At 39.3% G+C, this 20,388-nt stretch overlaps 2 protein-coding genes across 2 annotated transcripts; both read right to left on the minus strand.

The window, feature by feature from the left end:
• Window positions 1-587: 587 nt before the first annotated feature.
• On the minus strand, window positions 588-20,075 carry LOC134196106 (fibrillin-1-like). Its single transcript, XM_062665185.1, has 23 exons — window positions 19,861-20,075; window positions 19,527-19,570; window positions 19,067-19,456; window positions 12,752-13,102; window positions 11,570-11,689; window positions 11,162-11,503; window positions 10,673-10,813; window positions 10,471-10,608; window positions 7,096-7,221; window positions 6,828-7,020; window positions 5,741-5,914; window positions 4,328-4,716; window positions 3,353-3,475; window positions 3,176-3,295; window positions 3,052-3,115; window positions 2,935-2,996; window positions 2,655-2,777; window positions 2,522-2,591; window positions 2,369-2,444; window positions 1,829-1,931; window positions 1,703-1,764; window positions 1,606-1,642; window positions 588-845 (listed from the first exon to the last, which is right to left on the minus strand). The coding sequence occupies exons 1-23, from the start codon at window positions 19,890-19,892 to the stop codon at window positions 763-765; spliced, it is 3,363 nt and encodes a 1,120-aa protein (XP_062521169.1). The 5' UTR covers window positions 19,893-20,075; the 3' UTR covers window positions 588-762.
• LOC134196107 (uncharacterized) lies at window positions 17,124-18,145 on the minus strand. Its single transcript, XM_062665186.1, has 2 exons — window positions 17,871-18,145; window positions 17,124-17,808 (listed from the first exon to the last, which is right to left on the minus strand). The coding sequence occupies exons 1-2, from the start codon at window positions 18,143-18,145 to the stop codon at window positions 17,418-17,420; spliced, it is 666 nt and encodes a 221-aa protein (XP_062521170.1). The 3' UTR covers window positions 17,124-17,417.
• Window positions 20,076-20,388: the final 313 nt, after the last annotated feature.

Raw genomic sequence — 20,388 nt, forward strand, 5'->3', positions numbered from 1 at the left:
TGGGTGGAATCACACATAAACTGATCTTAAAATTTGTCCTCACCAGACCTATGCTGAAAAGCTGTGACCTGTTCCCAAAGAACAAGCCTTCTCATGTTAAAGGTTATGAAGTTGTCAGACAGAATTATAATTAGCCCAAATGAAAGTCTTTAATGAACTTGTAGAATTAAACCAAGCAGTAATGTAGGTATATATATATATATATATATATATATATATATATACGTAGCAAAAATCTTACAATGATCAACTTGATTGTACTACATCTCGTATAATGCAGAGTCTTGGCAAGCTGATAGTGCATTTTGTGATAACCTACATCCAGTACCAAAATGAATCAATGTATAACTACATTTGTTATTTAACAGTTTCAATGACTAAGAAGAATGAATAAATGCCAGAAACATCTAGTCACCTGGCATACACCTGCAAAATTCTCATGCACGTGCAATACTTGGCAAGGGCTATTACAGTATTAAAGAGTCCCCAGGTTACATACAGTAATTGTGCTTACTAAGCTACTATTGTTGTAACCTCTGTAAAGCCTAGCCTGGAAATATGTGACCTCAAGAGAACATGGGTACAGCTGCAGTGTATCATCTGATTTGTCAAAATGGACTAAATCTATAATTCCATGTTGAACAGCAGTCAACATTACATCATTAATCAGCAGTTAGTAGTTCGTGAATGAATGATTACTTTTACTGAAATTAAATCATGTCTTTGCCATTGTTCCTTCAAATTAGTAGATTTCAACAGCATTCAGGCTCCTTTTTTGGCTGAACGACTACTTGCTGACACACTGTTTGGCTCACTCTCGGGCACATTGTTTTGTATGCTTGCCACTGTAATAAACAATAATTAACAACAACAAAATGAAGTTCTATGTATACATGCACTGATATTTAAGGAAAGATTCTTGGTCCGGTCCAATGCAGGACAGTGGACTGCCACAAATTAGTCGGTGGAAATTCCTATGGGTGCAGTCAGAAATAACAAGTCTACTAAAATTCTGTGGCTAAGGCAATTCTTTGTGTTGATATAGGAGGTGGATGCTAGAAATAAATACAGTATATGATAGCACCTTACGTTTGGTGTAGATGTACCATAGTATTCTTATGAAATATCATTAGAAATGTGTTAGGTAGGTGTCACTGAAGAAACTTTGATAAACTGACATTATTGATATTAAGATGACATGTGACATCACTGTCACGTAGTTTTCATTTTAACTGCCATCTTGTGGATATGCCTGCAGCTGATGTGGCTTACAAAAGATTGGCATGGTCAAACTGTGCCAGCAAACCTACTGTTTTTGCAAAAAAAGCGTGGACAGCCTTGCTAAAGCAACAAACTGCCCAACTGTACAATAAATGATGATAAGCAGCACAGCTAGTATAATTGAATATTCCCTGTAAGTGTTTGTGTCCAAGGCCTGTGTTCTTGTTCAGATCTTGAATGGGTTCATACTTCAAAATTTTACAAATTTGTTGCTCACATACTAGGAATATCCATCAACCAAACAAATTTGAGCAGAGCTCGGCATTGACCATTTGCTGGCAAAAAAGCTATGATGTGCTAGTTATAGTAAACCTACTAACCAACCTTCAAGTTTATGAACCTTTGCTTTCAACTGCATTATCTAAACAAATCACCTCTCAAAGAAAAAACATAATTACTACCAAGTAGTCATGATTAATACCAATGTTCTCATTTCACGAAGAGAAGACTGAAGTGCTCGAAACTCACTGCACGTAGGACAAGCTATTGCAACCAAATGCAGCAAGAGCTAATAAATAAGCACAAATTGATGTTTCAATATGATTACCAGAACACGTATGTTGGTCAACACCCAACTTTTCGTCGATCTCACATGTGCATTCATAGCTCCCAACTATGTTGACACATCCACCCGAACAATTTCCATTATTCTACGTAATAACACACATGTACAAGTGCATGTACGCTATTACACCACCATCCTAACATGCAATTACAACTATCTGGCACATATGAAAGTATTGCACTATAAATTCGGTAACATATTTACTATTCAAAATTCAGTACACTTGAAAATACATCAATCAATAGCTAAATCCAATGCAACAAGACACGCTATTTCCAATCATACAAACTCACTAAAATGGTGCTGCACTACAAATCTCTAACTACACACAAAAACAATAACACCATTTTTGCGAGCTTGCAAGAACACGACAACTCAAGCTTAGACACACCAATTGGTACAGTATGACTCACACACGTCATACACTCCATACATTCAAAAAAAAAGAAAGTAGTTTACAATTATAAATGAGAGCAAGCAACAGCTAATGCAGCAGTACAACTCAACTTCAATAATACTTACATCCAGACACTCGTTGATATCATCACAAACACGGAAGTCATCAGAATTGACCTCAAAGCCAGAAAAACATAAGCACCTACAAATAAAACATAAGACGTAAATAACACACGCACACATAATTGCATCATCATGTCTATGTGCATGTATACAAACCTATAACCACCAGGTAGATTTTCACATAACTGGTTGCAACCAGTACTATTAAGAGCACATTCATTAATATCTAAAAGAGCAATCAGTTACGCCACAGCCACATCGGATCAAACTATAAAGTCTGCATTCTGACCAACACATGTTCTGCCGTCAGCTTGCATAAGGAAGCCATTCCTACAGCTGCAGTTGTATGAGCCAACGGTATTAATACAATTATGGTGGCAGCTGTCCTCTCCTGTGCTACACTCATCAATATCTACACAAACACAACCAAGTTTGTTATCAGCTACATACTAGATTGACAAATTGCAAATCCACACAAAAAGTATACAGCCCGTAAAATTTACATTTATTAATGACATTAAGTACATAAGCCACAATCACAAATTAATAACACAGAACACTAGCCTTACCTCTGCACCCTCTGCCATGCCGTCCCTGCTTTCGATACCCTTCATAGCACATGCATTCACGCCTACAAAAGCATATCTGCTAATGAAATGGCTACAGACAATTACTACACTATATACCCTCCGTATGTGTTCATACACAGTTGCTGGCAGCCACCATTATTAGTTTGACATTCATCAACATCTGCAGTCAAATTGAGACATCACTGCTACAAGGTGAACTAACTGCATCATTTTCTATTACCTATGCAGTCCTGGCCATTAGAATGCAGTAGAAATTGTGGAGATGGACATTCACAATAATAACTTCCATTAGTATTCTGACATGTCATATTACATGGATTTAACTGACATTCATCAATATCTAGTGATAGGCAGCAGCTATATTCATTAAATCCAATGATATATGGCACAAACTAACCGTTGCAAGTGATGCCACCATCATCAGTCGTGTAGCCTACATGACACCTGCAAGAATATCCACCAGGAAAATTGTGACATCGATGGTCACAGCCTCCATTGTTTACTGCACACTCGTTGATGTCTATACCGTAAACACAAGGATAGAGAGAGCAGATGCTCCATCTGTTGACAACATGTTTATTATTTTATAATACTGTAATCAACTAACTTGTGGCTGTTTCAAATATAATAATCTAGGCATGCAAAAATCAGTCAGTCAACTACACAACAAGCATTCTGTTCTTGTCATCATAATAACATACCTAGGTACTGTCAACTTTTTGTTTGCCAATCTTCATTTCTGTCTTCCTTATTTCTTCTGCCCATCTACACCTACACTGTTCCCATGTATCCGTAAGTCCAGTCATCTCCATGTTTACCTGTTTGTATGTCTGCTAGTAAGTGTAGTCTTCCTAAGTACTTTCCTACACTGTCTTTTGAACCAATGCAGCCTTATGGATGAACAATCTTTAGCAATGCGAGCCAATTTAAGAATTTTGGATAAAAATTTTCTCAGAAATTCTTCAAAGATGCAACACCAAAGTAATTCTCAAATAAATTATATCAAGACTGTCAGAATCTAGGATCGACATGGACAACCTGTTTGATTACAACGTCCATTATTGGCAAAATCCAATTCGAATTCTACATTTGATCAGTGTCTGAATTACAAACAATGATGCCAAACTTGTCTTGAGTTTATGTAATTATCTCTTATCACCAACCTGTGATGTCTTTCTAGTCATCCAACTACCACATTGTATGCCTTTCTAGTCATCCGTGTTTGCAGGCATGCACCATACCCTATATTACGTACAACCTTTATTGATAACATAAGTACCAAGCAGAACATTAAGTTGCAGAAGCAAAATTATCTAAGCTGCAGCAGTAGTTACAAACTTTCAAAGTTATGTAGCCTTTGTATACACCTCACCTCTGCACTGATGTCTATCAGTAAGCAGACGATATCCTGATTCACAGCTACAGTAATAGCTTCCACCAGTATTGTTACAAAACTGCGAGCAGTTTGCTATTCCTGCTTCACATTCATTCAAATCATTGCACGTCTGTCCATCACTATCCAGTACAAATCCAGAGTTGCAGCTGCAGGTATAACTGCCCTCAGTATTTCCACATGACTGACTACAATTTGCTGCACCATTTGTGCATTCATTTATGTCTGTGCAATTGTGTTTGTTTCGTGTCAGTGAGTAGCCACTTGAACAAGCACAATGATATGATCCTCGATCATTAACACAAGTATCTTCGCATCCACCATTCTCTGTGATGCATTCATTGATGTCAATACAAGAACTAGATCCGCTATAGTCAACCAAAAGAATCAATGCAAAAAGTAACTCACATTCAAAATAGACGAACACCACACACACACACACACACACACACACACACACACACACACACACACACACACACACACACACACACACACACACACACACACACACACACACATCCCCAAAAGAATCAATTACGTTACCACAAAGTAGGCTTTGCAAAAAAAGATTGTTACTCCAAGCCAGAGCTTCAAGGCAACAATAAATTCATGGCTAGCCATGAAAAGGCCTACATTTTTGTTTGGAATGGCCCACAACCAAGCAGAAGCACGAATTTGTGATTTAATGTCCAGACGAGCTTTGTTGCAAATGCTACTATTCTCTTTTAGAGTATTGAACGAATACATGCCTTCTAAACGCTTGCTTCCTGTCATGCGTAAACTACTACTATTTACTATGTAGAACCAAACGTTACCCCTACAACTGCAACTCTTTACATTATGTCATGACTTCATTAACTAGAAAAGACTCAGGGGCATGGGTCTTCTGTAACAGTATTCCAAGTGTCACACAGTATAGGTGTATACATGACAAGATTGGCAATTAGCCAATGATGAGCAGAGGACACTGCAAAAAAAGAGTATGATGCCAGAAAGATACGACTTCATTTTGTGCTGGTAAGCCAGACTCATCATACAAGTTGCACTAACCTGGAAACAATTAACACTATAACCCTTGACGCCGAGACCACTATGTGACAACTTCCTGAATGTTGATTGCCATTTCTGTGGTACTGTTATACTAACACAATTGTTCATGAATCATGCCTGCTATGTCCACTCCCCAACCGGCAATAATGGTTACTTTTCATGCTTCAACCGGCTATATCTCACTACCCTGACCAGCAAAATGCTGGTAGAACCGGTACTGGAGAAGAACACTGAATCTAACTACTAGTCTATGTAATTTGGCTTTACATGTATTTGTAATTAGACAATGATTACCATTATTATATTGACAAAGCACAACGACCAGTCAGTACATCTTACTTTACAAATCCAACTTTGCAGTTACAAGTGTAACTTCCTTCAGTATTCAAGCATCTGGCATTTCTTCCACATATATTCTGTGTCACTTCACATTCATTGATGTCAATGCAACCATATCCTTCTTTTACTGGGTTCTCAGCCTGTTGAAACCCATCAGGACAATTGCATCGATACCTGCATATATAATGCAATTAAACACATACATTACAACAGCACATTATTCATTGTATTCTATTAGCTCTGCAATGTTTCATAGTCATGTCAGATATCCAAAGCAACATACACTATTACGTGTACTACAACAATCTACTGTTAAACATCATGTGACTGCCTCTTCTTATCATCCACAAATGTATAGCTAGGCACAATTCGATAGTTGGTAACATCACGCGCAGAGGAACATTGCTAATCCACCAATCCATTACACCTCACTAATCCAAACCCTTTCTCATTCGACTGCAGTTGATCCTTTGTACTGTGTACTTGCAAATCCAAACCACATCAGAAATTCTGAGGTAGGTAGTTCTGAATTATCAAGCACTAGATAAGGGGGAGCATTATTTCAGGCTGTTTCTGTTAGCAAATGTTCATAAAAGTATAGCAAAAATAGCCAGATAGTTAGCACATTGTTTCTAGAGAGCAGCAGAGAGCTTTCAACATATCTCCAGTGCATCAGAGCAAACTAATACTTTATATCAATCTTAAAGAACACAGTCCAGATTATGCGCATACTCGAAGACAAGCCTTTTCAATGCACAAGTTAGACAAGAACAGAAGGCTGTGAGTTAAGAAGTAGACTGCCCTGTGTTCTGATAGGCGGTTCAGTGTACAGAATCTGAATGTGTTGATATGCGGATTATACCAGTACTCTAGCTAGTGCTAAATGTAATCATTACGTAGAATTAAAAGTAAGAATGTAAAGTTTTGCAGTATGGTATCACATCCTTCCAGCATTGCCATGATAAGGTTATCTTATTTCAACATTTTGATTTCGTGTACATTTTTCAAACCAGAGTATCGAGGATCCAAGGCAACAATTACGAAACATCTGAAATGTGTTCCAGTAGATCTACTTATTACGACATACCAATTGTCTTTTGTAAGTTTACAACGTGGGCACTGTTCTTCTGTAGATAGAGCACACTCATCTTCATCAACACACTTCCTTAGATTTTTACTGTCTTGTTTAAATCCTTTACGACAGCGACATTCAAATGATCCAGGAGTATTATGACAACGATGATCACAGCCTCCTCGACTTGAAGCACACTCATCAATGTCTAATTGCACAAAACTGAGCTTAGAATTACATGTAAAGCAAAGCACGACAAGTATGGTATTGTAATAACTGAGACCTTCACATTGCTTGGCATTAGACGTTAGAACATATCCTGAATTGCAACCACAGAAGTAGCTACTTTCTGTGTTGTGACACTGTTGGCTACAAGCATGGACCTCAGGTGTTGAACACTCATCAACATCTAAACAAAACACTAATCATATAAGATCACACAAAACACAAATTGATAACTTTGCTGTCTATTCCAAAGATGCCACATGTGACATTACAAACAACCAAGATATGCACAAATTGAAAACTTGACAAAACTTGCTATCGATTATATAATGTACAAGTAATAATTCTGTATACGCCACTATACACAACCACAACACACAGCAATTGCAGTTACATGTCTGTCAAGCTCAAGCACAACAGATAAAAATAGCATTTTTACAGCCACAGTTAATTACCGCATATAAAACATCTATCTTTAGAATAAGATCATCGGAAGTCTAATTCAATAATTCCAGTTATATTTATGATATATGATTTCAATGAACACCATTACCATACTTGACAAATAATGAAAATGAGATCTCAAATCTGCTTGATTTCCCTAGAGCTAATGAGACGACAATTACAGTTCTTTCATATCTCAAAGTAATTCAGTAACAGACCAGAACAACAGACTTGTTAAAGCCTATAAAATACTTCATCCACACTAAAAGTACTCATTACAGCAACCCTTTTAGCAACTTTGGTTCTCACATGCAGCAATATACATAAACAAAGTCATACAGACAAGGGCATGTCACATAAATGCTGCCATCTTGGATGATACATCATGAAGTGTCTTTAATACCTATATGTATAATGTCAGATGACAATGGCACTTCTCTACTCATACTAGACACTTTATATTATCCACAAATCCAGCACCCATGTGACATATCCCCAACTTTATAGTTTCGTTCTCCATCAGCGCTGATAAAAATAAACTTCGGAAAAGGATCATCAAAATGGTTACTTTACAAATTAGAAGTGTGTGAACACATCTTAATCCCATGCCTGCCATTTACAACTTTACACGAGGTGCAGCCGACGACGATCCAAAACAGAGTCCTCTTCGAAAGAAGCATTTCAGTTGCTGATCGAAGAGCATTCCAAACTTCATTTATTTAGAAGATTGGAAGATGAGGATTTAATGTGTTTATCTTCTACCAAGAATCACAGTTGTGATAGCTCATATACCAATGCGTGTCCAAAGTTTGTCCAAAACTTCCTTCTTGGCTGTAGAGTTTTGTCAGCACCAGTAAGTTTATAGAGCTCCTACTTTTAATTTGCAATGGTTTAATGGAAAACATAACTCACTGATGCCTAAACCTTCAGATGTAGCAATTAGTTCATGTGGACAACAGAACCGACTACTGTACCCCTTTGTGCATGTACATGGGGTAATGAACATGTACTTACAGAAACGTTTTGGTTATGTAAAAACTAGATAAATAAGACAGCTTGGAATCACATACCACTTAAAGCAACACTCCGTCGTTTAGCGCTAAGCCCCTGCAAACTTTATTGCATATATATAGAGGGCTAGGTATTAGCTACAAATAGCGTGAAAACAGAGCACATAGGATGGTCGTGTGAAGAAGATTCCGTCAATGGAAACTAAGTTAAAATCCTTGCTAATATCAGAATGCTAGAAGTCACTTGCAAGATGTTGAGAAAATGTGCTCGTGTTATGAAATGAGCATGAATGTGCATGCAAGGCTAAAAGGACCAACTGCACTGCATTTGTAAATTTGCACTTATCATGTGACCTACTTATTGCTTACCACGTGATCATTGTACGCACTCTGTTTTCAAGCTGATATGTAGCGATCGCATGTTCATACCTGGCTTTGTGTAAAAGATAACCTATTTGGTGCCTTCAACCTGAGAAAGATGACAAGTTGGTTTGAGCGCAACATGAAGTCTGCTTCAACGAGATTTCAAAATCGATCTCATACGTTTTCCTTATTTGTAACAGTGACTACACTCTGATATCCAGCTTTGCCGGTAGTTCAGCCTAACCTTCCAACTTAATTGCATATAGTATGCAATCAAGTTTGCAGGGGCGTAGTGTTAAACGATGGAGTGTATCTTTAAGCAAACATAATCAAGGCAGATTAGAAATACAGTACCAACCAAAACAGCAGAGTCCAGTAAACACACACACACACACACACACACACACACACACACACACACACACACACACACACACACACACACACACACACACACACACACACACACACACACACACACACACACACACACACACACACACACACACACACACACACACACACACACACACACACACACACACACACACACACACACACACACACACACACACACACACACACACACACACACACACACACACACACACACACACACACACACACACACACACACACACACACACACACACACACACACACACACACACACACACACACACACACACACACACACACACACACACACACACACACACACACACACACACACACACACACACACACACACACACACACACACACACACACACACACACACACACACACACACACACACACACACACACACACACACACACACACACACACACACACACACACACACACACACACACACACACACACACACACACACACACACACACACACACACACACACACACACACACACACACACACACACACACACACACACACACACACACACACACACACACACACACACACACACACACACACACACACACACACACACACACACACACACACACACACACACACTCACGCACGCACGCACGCACGCACGCACGCACGCACGCACGCACGCACGCACGCACGCACGCACGCACGCACGCACGCACGCACGCACGCACGCACGCACGCACGCACGCACGCACGCACGCACACACACACACACACACACACACACACACACACACACATGCACGCACACACACACACATGTGCAAGTAAAAACACAAAAAATACGAAATCACAAAGTAGTTTCTTTCCTTATCACAAGCCCCAGTTCGCCAAAGGTCATCATCTGCTTCTACCTTAAATTTCCTTTCATTATCATAGCCTTGTACCAGAGACCCTCTTGTGCTGCTGTGCCCAGTTCCCAGAACCAACCACATCAGCACAAGAGAGTCTGGTACAAGGCTATCTTTATCACAAATCAGGTGCACTACAAAATCTATTTGTCAAGGTCATCTGTTTAATTCACTTCAATACTAACAAATTTACTTCAGTCTAATTTCCTGTCCAGATGACTTCAGCATATAGCTATCCATAATTAATTATTTTCCTTGATTAACTACAAATACACTGTACACCTGCCAATGCAACTGTTGATATAAGAATAAGCTTCTCACCAACACATGATTTAGAGTTGTTGCCCAAACGATAGCCATTGCGATTACATTGGCAATAGTAGCTGCCCCTTGTATTGACGCAAGTAGCAGGAAATTCACAATCATGAAGCTTCAAAGCAGGAATACACTCATCCACATCTGTCAGCCACAGCCACATTTCCACAGAATTAGCTGCATGTAACCCAATACTTGCAATTCATACCTTCACACGAGTAACCATCTTTCTCGAGACGATAACCAGGTCTGCAGGCACAAGTATAATCACGAAAGTCTCCAGAAACACAAAGTTGTTCACAGCCTCCATTTTTATTGCTACAAGCTTCCAGTGCCTGTCCTTGAGCCACTAAATTAACAAGATATTTTCATGCCGATATACCGAAAGTATAATCTTCAAGCAAACAAAAAGGTAAATCCACACAATATGTAAGACCACAACTTGCAAAAACATAACCTATTCAGTATCATCTGATATAAATCAAGTACGACAATCAAAGTGCTTCTAAAACCAGTTTAATAAGTACTAAATGCTAAAAACATCAATAATATTACTGTAAAACAGTAACAGCTTTCATCTAAGCTTAAGGTCAAGTGACTCACTGAAACATAAAAACAATCTACTGTACAGCCCAACAGTTACATAAATGCACACTGTAATCCTACACTGTAAATTTACAGCATAGAAAAAGCTGACCTGAATAATATTGTGCTTGAAAACCTGAAGCTCCAGAGTGTCTATCAGCTGTGAACCTTACGAACAAACACTCATGAGTACTGTTAACAAGAATTGTCGACAACTGTCCGCAGTAAACTCCAATTAAACTACTAGTAGGTGAATCACCATCAAAGATCTCAAGGCGATCACTAGAGCAACTGTGAGAATCTTGTACACGAAAATCATCAAACCGAAGAACAACAAAATCAGTATCCGTAGCACATATTCTAAAGTCACACAGAAGACTGTTGGGGTACAAACGTGGATAACCTGGAGACACAATACGTCCAGAGCCAGAGGTGACGTCATGAAAACATACACCTAACAGCAATCACACTATAGAAATTGCATAATCAAGTCAACAAATAGTTTCATCAAATTCATTACTTGTGTCACAGTTATGTCCTCCATAACCATGCTGGCAGTGACACCGATACGAATCATATCCAACTGTTTCACAGTAGCCACCATTCTGGCAAGGACTGGAGTTACAAGCACTAGGACAAACTAAGAAAAAAACAGTCATTAACATTTCATAGTTTAGTACAATTGCAAACCAACAGTATTAAAGTAATATCATACTATACCATATTATGCAGTGCTGTGTATCCCAACAGCAAAAAAAGAATCGATCTGCACAATCACTCACTCAGACTTTGGTAAGCAATAAAGACACAATTTGACTGACTACACCACAAATTAATAACGCATTCATTCTACTGCTCTAATGAAGATGAGACATCGAAACACACTTTAGAAGTATACATTGCACACTTTTGCACTCACGATGCCACAATTCATATAATTGTATGTATCCATTGATTGATACAAAATCAAAAATATATATACAAAACACAAACAAAAACAGTTCCAAGATTAGACGAAGTATCAGTTATGGTAACCCCAAGTATGAAACTGTTACAAATAACATTTGCACTTGAAACCATGCAACTGTGTGTAACTGCCATGGCAAATGGTTGCAATTTTCAGTATATACATAGTGTGACACATTTTACCACTTCCACAAACGTGAGACTGCAAAGGGTCTGAGGTACCATTTCTTTGCCAGCCAACAGCCCATGGCCAACTGGCACAGCTGTAGTGCTGGTGAAGATACTCTGGCTAAAGTACTCTGATGGAAACAACATAAACATCACCAATGTCCATAGAAGCAAGTATGAGTTGTGATGCTGATATGCAAAGGATTTCCACCATAAAGAATCAATTGAGAACTATAACCAGTCCACCATTATGAGAAATGTCTGCATCCTCTCAAGCTTCACCAGCAAAGCAGTTGGTCATGATTACATGTATGTATGATACAATAACTTTGTCACACGACACATCTATGCAAACTTTAAACAACACCTAATTTTCAAGTTTAGCAATACCTTAAAGCATTCTTGGACTACGTGCAATTATTATGTCTGCTTTCCAAACATCAAATTTCCCATAGTAAAGGCATTTACAAACTAATAATTTTTTTCAGAGACAAACACAGTAAACTTCAAACCATAAACATTACAATGTATTTAAAACCGATCTTTCAACTACTACAAATCAACTTACCAGCACTATACTGAGCACTGAATCCTGCCTCTGTAACAGATCCGTCAGTCACGAAGTAGAGCAAAAGCTCATTTGTTGAAGACATAATAAGTGCCGGAAGAGAACTACCACAATACTTGCCAACACTTTTACTAGACTCAGGCAAGTAGCCATCAAAGATCTCCAGTGAATCATATGTACAAGATGATTGCGATTCCAATTGGAAAGTTGTAAATACAAGCTTTGCTCTGCAAGTAGATGGAACCTGAATGTACAAGTAGCACTTGGAGTTATCAGGATATTTAAGTGGATATCCAGGTGAAGTCACAGTTCCGCTATCTGCAGTCAGACTTCTGCTACAACGAGGAAATCCTAAGAAAAACAAATGTAAACGTTACAATGTACGTTATGAAATAGTAGTAAACTGAATAACATGTGTTAGTACAAATTAATTGATATCAAGTTGTGTCAGACCAGAAAGTGGGTGGTAGAGCATTGTAGAACCAGCGTAGGAAGCAGAGGGCGGGGGCTTAAGCCCCCTCACTCAGTCTAGAAATTGAAAATTTTGTGTCCGTGACTTTTGAAAACCTGTATATGGTCCGGCAAGCAAGGTAGTCTTTTTGCTTACTCATGATAACATCCAGGTACAGCCACCCCACCCACCCACGCCCCACACGCACACCCCACACACACCCACACCCCACACACACCCACACCCCACACGCACACCCCACACACCCCCACACCCCACACACACCCCACACTCGTGAATATCTTCCTAGCTGCTGTTGTAGTCAAATTCTGAAAACAACTAACCATAGAGTTATATTACTCCACTCATATTACATGTCTACATGTTGCCTGACTGTTCATATATTACATTAAACTACAGGACAACTACACTGATGGCAAAAGGTGGTACAATTGTGAGTGACATATCAGTGTTCCTGCTATTATTTCAACAAAGACGTTCACGAATGGCCAATACAAAGTGTAACTTTGCCGATATTGAATTTCCTTTCTCGACCATGTATTCACAGCTAGTGAAATGGTTCCAAACAAAACAAATTCAAACAGTTAAAGAATGGCCTGTACCTTAATGCAACAACAGTCATCGTTTTTTGGGACTGACAAGGACTACTGGCAATATAGACATCATTTCACTAATGTAGCAGAGCTCCTCTACACAATTCCATCAAACGAACCATTTGTTTGATTAGAGTGTCAGTCCGCTTTTGGGAAACTGAAATACTTGCTAACCTCTTTGCCAGTCCTCGCCCATCCTAAATGCAAAGCTTTTCATACCATAAACAAAAAATGTGAGTGACATAACATTTGGTGCAATCCTAAAATAGTGATCGCCTACATGGGTTGAGTGCTGACAAAATCAAAATCAATACAGCATAATTCAGAAAGAATGTTTAGCATTAACATATGATATCAAACACTTTTGTCATTGTCTGCTTGGCCAGGCATTTATAGTATACACCGATCATAACCATTATGGTTGGCAGCTCAGGAGGTGGATAGCATGCTCGGTAGGTAGACTCTAAACCTGCATATGACTTCAAGATTATCAACCACATGCACTGAAGGGCAATGCCCACGCTTTGTCTAGTTGCAGCACTGTTAAGAATACTATGCAAAATTCAACAACCAGCCAGAGTTTGGCAACTTGTATTCTTTCACATCTCATATTCTTCACATCACCTAAAGACAGACTTCAAGCAAAGCAGCAACAAGACCCAGTTCTCAATCATCTGCACAAAAGTCTTGTCGCATTACCAATGCCCCATACATCAGTGATAGCTAAGCAAACTTCTTTACCTAGATTTGGTCAGTTTGATTACAACTGACCATCATGGATGGCATACAATAGAGTACCGCATCTAGTTTAGGATACCCTCTAGATTCAGACATGAAATCTTGGTCCAACGCAATTGTCTAAGTATGAAATATAGGGCAACGTCAAGACGTTAGGAAACTATTCTTGATCCATGAAAATCAATGGATTTGGAACAAGGCTCAACTAAACCTTTACCACAATGCGCTACGTCTAGACCCGGACCAATACCTCATTTAAATGCATAGACTATTAGGAGTGCATTATGATTATATAATGTTTCCTTTGTTTGTGATACAGGTATACTCATGTGTGCCCATCCAGTGTTGCCTGACATTGCATTCTATTCCTTGCTATTTTTGCCCCCAATATGCCGGCATGCCAGTATAGCTCAGGGTATACGGGCACTAGCTAAACCCCATAATTAACAACATGCCAATCAAGTGTGGAAGTACAGTAATAGATTTAAATTTACTGCTCTCCACACCAAGAACAGGACATCAGGAGAATCAGAATCTAATACTGTAAATCCACAAATTTTCGCAAGCAGCTATTTTCGTACATTTTACCAGAAGACCTTTCATACGCATCATGTTTTCGTATAGGCTCTAACAAACAATTTTAGTGCACGCTAGTACAGTAACTGTTTCATTCTGTACATGCGTTAGCGTACGTGATTCATGAGTAAGCTAAAGCAAAGTGGTATCCATGCTTGGCTCATGACAAAAGACCAAAAAGAAATACTACCAATACCAAGGAGATCGCGAGCAGGATCCGAGATCCAACAAGAGGACATGGCAGTTGTGTAGAGAAAGCGCTGGATCGAGATCACTTGGCAGCCAAGAGCATAAAGAGAGAACAATACCACATCTACGACTCCAAGACTAGGCTGACCATTTGCCCAAATCGCTGAAGAATGTGAACTTTTACGAGGGCACGTGCTCTTCTACAAAAATTCTTGAACCACAAAATCACAAAAGTCAACAGTTCAATCAATCTGCAATGCATATCAAAAACAGTTACTAGTATCGGACCGACGGCCTGAAGAAATAGCACAACTAAAAATTTAGTAGAAAAAGGTCGCGGCAGCTAGACACCTTCTTTTTGAACTGACATTGGACAAAAAAGTAATGACTTACATTACTTGCATGCCTTGCAAGACAGCAGCTGCATTGTCAACCTAAGTGTAGTGTTGGGGTGCGCATTAAGACTAATTCGAAAGAACAAACCATCACTGCTGCAAGAACACCAACTCTCTGGTTCATCTTCTGTTGATGCCATTGCTAGATGTCTGTCAGAGTACTTTCAGAAACAGTTTGAGTTGAGTGACATCATAATGTTGCAGACTGGACATGCTGTATGTACATGTAGAGTTTCATTTTGGTCATTTGTTGTTGTAAAACCAGTGTATTGTTCAGTTGAATCTCATGTTGTGGTACTGTACATCATCAATATCGATATAGTGGCGATTTGTAATAACAGTTTGTCATCCAAGAAAAATTTAGTATGCACCTTAATTTAGTACATTTAGGAGTTGTACGGACAATACAAAAATAAAACGCATATGAAAATGTGTGGATTTACAGTAATTAACTTAAGTTTATGCAGTAGCGTCATTTGGGATAGAAGGGCAGCTATCCTGAAAGAAGAAAATTGTGTAGGGGAAACTTCATGCAATTTTATGCGATCACAGCTTATATAGCACAATTAAATTCCACACATATGTTTTCCCTTTGCTCATGCTTAGTACCAAGACACGTGCTAGCCTTGCGGCTAATGTGCACTGGCTCATGACCTAGACAACGCCAGTCACATGACATGTCAGCTAGTGTCTTTGCTTTGCAAATGTCTATCTTAAACTATTTCAAGCGCAAATCTTCACACAAAAGGAGAGTGCTTGTGCCACCTGTATCTGATACTAGCAGTCTATCCACCAGCAGCATAGCAGTTGCCAACGGAGACAACTTGTTATCGCACAAATTAATTTCACACTAATAGCGATGTCCCCTGAAATCAGGTGACTTTATTCCTGCACAATTTTCTTCTTTCAGAGTACATATATTACACAGTAACTCTACTTCAGTCTCTAAACTACACTTTGTTTTACAATATCAAGATTGGCAAAGGTAATGCAGGTACAGTACTGCATCAGCATCAGGATCAGTTATGTTTTGCTTTAAAGTACAGTATAGTGCTTTGCACTACAAGAAATGATCTAAACTAGAATAAGAAACATGAAAATTAAAAATGTAAAGATTTAATAAAAACAATAGAAACAAGAGCTCATAACGTAGTACATACGCCATGCGTACTATATTTGGTGGTTGTCTACCAGATAGTCTCGTGTAGCCAGACCCTTTCCCACCACATCATACTTCTGAATGAGACAGGGTATGACGCTGCAGGAAATGGTCTGGCCAAGCAAGGCTAACTACAGTTCGTGCCATAATTACTGAGACTGTTTGGCGGGAGTATGTCAATGTCGGAATCAGTTATTATGATCAGCTGTTGCAAAACATATGGTTGCTTTGAGAGTAGATGAGACAATCCTATAGACTTATTTAGTATTCTAGAACAATGCACAAAAACTGCGCAAGGTGAAAAATGTTAATTAAGGTACAGATTAATATTTAGTACGACTACCACCATTTGCTAAACACTCACTAAGACGGCTAACATAATGCGTAAAATACGGTTCGATATCAACTGCTGTAAGGCGCTCCCACAAGTCTAGTATCCCGGCTTATAATTCTGTTTGTTCTTGGGCGTCTTTTTTCCACTTCATGCTTTATCGAACTCCATAAGCTCTCAACAGGATTTAGATCTGGTGAGTTAGCAGGCCAGTCAAATCACCTCAACATTTCTGTGAGCGAGAAACTCTTTTGTTTCTCTTGATCGGTGAGCTGGTGTGTTGTCGTGTTGTAGCCTCCAACCATCAGGGCACAGAACATCATCAGTTTCGAACAAGCATTTGTTCAGAATTAATCTACACAATTTCGAGTCAAGGTTCTCACTGAATAGTGTTACTGCCATTAGGCCTCTAGCACTCATCCCTCCCCAAACGTTGACTTTCGTTTGATTTTTGGTAGCTGGAAATGTTGAGTTGTCATTCAAATGCGTCCAAATTCTGAGTGAGATGCGATGAAGCTGAAACGTATGCTCATCTATAAAGATTGTGGTTTGCCAGCATGGCGGCGACACAGACACCATTCCAACCTTGTCCTCACATGCGTTTCTGTCAGCATCAGAACTTGTTCAGGCAGAAGATTTCCGAAACCTGCTCTGTGAAGATCTTACGGTGGAATGCTTGCTGATGTGAATTCTTTCTCGTGCCAGATCAACTGCAAGACAACCAGCAAAAGAGTAGGGTTGATTTCCTGTAACAATGGTGTGTAACTAGTTATTTCTTCATCGTTAAGAGCGATGAGAAACTGACTGACCTTTTTGTATTCTACCAACAGTTCGATACACCGTGGCTTTTGACACGCATGGAACGCGCCTACAAATTTCAGTTGTTGGAATGCTGGCACAAAAAGAACAGCAATCTCCCTTCTTTTCTCAAACAGGGCCATAAAACTGACTCTAGTAATCTAACTCAGCTGCTCACCTAGCCGCTAGTGACGCCTTTGTATGGGTATGTGTTACTGTTCGCTAATTGGTAACTAGATTCCAAATTCGTGGGTTTTAGCAAGAGAGTACATAAACTGGAAGAGTCTCAATAATTATGGCACAAACCGTACTATAGTGCATTATTATTTATCCATTGCATAAAAATCGTAATAATGCAATGAGTAGCTATTACCAATAACATTGGACACCCAGTGTCTTCTTGGTTTGAGTTGTCTATATATATATATATATATATATATATATATATATATAATGTTTGTAGTGCAGACGACAATCCAATACCGGGCATCCCTTTAAAAGCATGGCAAGTGCTGATCGAAGATCGATCACGCACACACTTCACACTAAGAAGACAAGACTGTAACGTGTCTATTCGTTACCAAGAATCACAGCCACACATCTAGCCTCAGATACCAACTCATGCCTAACCCTTGCCCCAAACTCCTTTGCTCACCTCTGGAGTCTTTGTCAGCACCAGCAACTTTATAGAGCTCCTACTTTTTCATTTCCACAATGTTTTCATAGCAATTTCTACTCGCTCTGATGCCTAAATCTCCAGATATGGCAATTGGTGTGTGGACAACAACAACAATAACCGAACAAATTATTTTACCCCTTTGTATGTGCACAAGGTAACAAGTTTACATAGTGATGAAGTCATCTAGTCTTTCCAACCCACACTCCCTACATTGTTGTCCACTGTGTTTGAAAAGACTAGAGGGCATCATCACTACTATATGTAAAACTTGTTTCTGTTGTTTTATGCAATCCCTACATCACCCCTCATTTTCTAATATTTTAAAGAGCTCATTGAAATAAATGCTTCTAACGATTAGTAGCCTACCACCAGTATGTCCACTCACCACGACAAAGAACAGCTTCATATTTAAGTCTGAATCCTTTCTTTTGAACTGAAGCGTCAGTCTTGAAAAGGACAGTGATTATTGAAGAGTTAAATGTGATTGGTTGTGTTCCCAGACTCTGCCCACACATTTTCTTGATAAGGCGCTGATCAACAGTAGTAGAGCCATTATAGAAAGATAGAACATCATAAGGACAGTTGGAGTCGTCAGTGCTCTCCAAGTCAATTTGAGCCATATTGATCTGAACACACCATACGGGTGATTTGGTAGTGATCGTCTGACTACAGCTTTTTGAGTTTGGATAGTCGAAAGGATAATTAGGCGACGTCAATTCCAGTGATACGTGCCTTGGAGCATGAAGATCACCCGTGCTGCTAGCACAGATGTCTCCTGCAACACACAAACACAGTGCTCTATGAAACAACACAGCAACCTAGCAAACATGCATGTAAGTTCTTACTAGCTTCCGTTACACCACCAAATAAATGAGCGAAGACAGTAAACCTGCAAGGAAATAACTAGGAAGTCCAACGCTATAACACCTACAGTGAGGTGACAAAGACGTCGCACTGTGCATTGTTCCAGGAAGGTGACAATGCAAACTTGAGATCACGACGCACCAATGTGTACGATTCTTTCGCGCAATATTTCACTAGCGAAGCAAGCAGCCCATGAAGCTTTACAAGTGCAAGTTATATCTGAACGATTACGAATTAATTAGGAAGAAGTGAACAAACAGTCAGTAGACTGAAAAGCAATCCAAAAAGCGCAAGTGTTTGATACTGCGTACATACCCAAAGAAGACAAAACCAAGTCTTGCTGCCATTGATTCCGATGTTCGCACTTGCACTCGTCAATCACAACCGAACTATCACGTTGACCCCGAGGACACTGAACCGCGCTCCCGGATATTCTAATTTACGACGACACATTGATGTACATGTGAAAGAAAGATCTGTGCCAATGATTATCAATTTACATCCAGTATTGTCGCCTTACCTCAGCAATCATGCGAAGAAGGGAAAATCCCAAGATAATTCGTAGGCATGGCATACCCCGCCCCCAACATCCGCTTATTTTCTCTGACACACTGCACTGCAGCTTTGCTAGATCAATTCTTAACTGCAAAACTGTAGTCTGCGTTGATAAACGAAAAATCTAGAATTCTTCCCCACGACACCACAAAACATATCAAATCATTGAGGTGTGTGACTGTCCGGTACCTACTGCGTGTGCTTGTACAGTGCTGTAGAATATCTACAGTAGGTATGCGAGCTCGCACTTCTGTTTTCTACACGGTAAGTCTATTTAAATTAATTAAA

This window comes from Corticium candelabrum, chromosome 20 (assembly GCF_963422355.1).
Source record: "Corticium candelabrum chromosome 20, ooCorCand1.1, whole genome shotgun sequence".
NCBI classification, from domain to species: Eukaryota; Metazoa; Porifera; class Homoscleromorpha; order Homosclerophorida; family Plakinidae; genus Corticium; species Corticium candelabrum.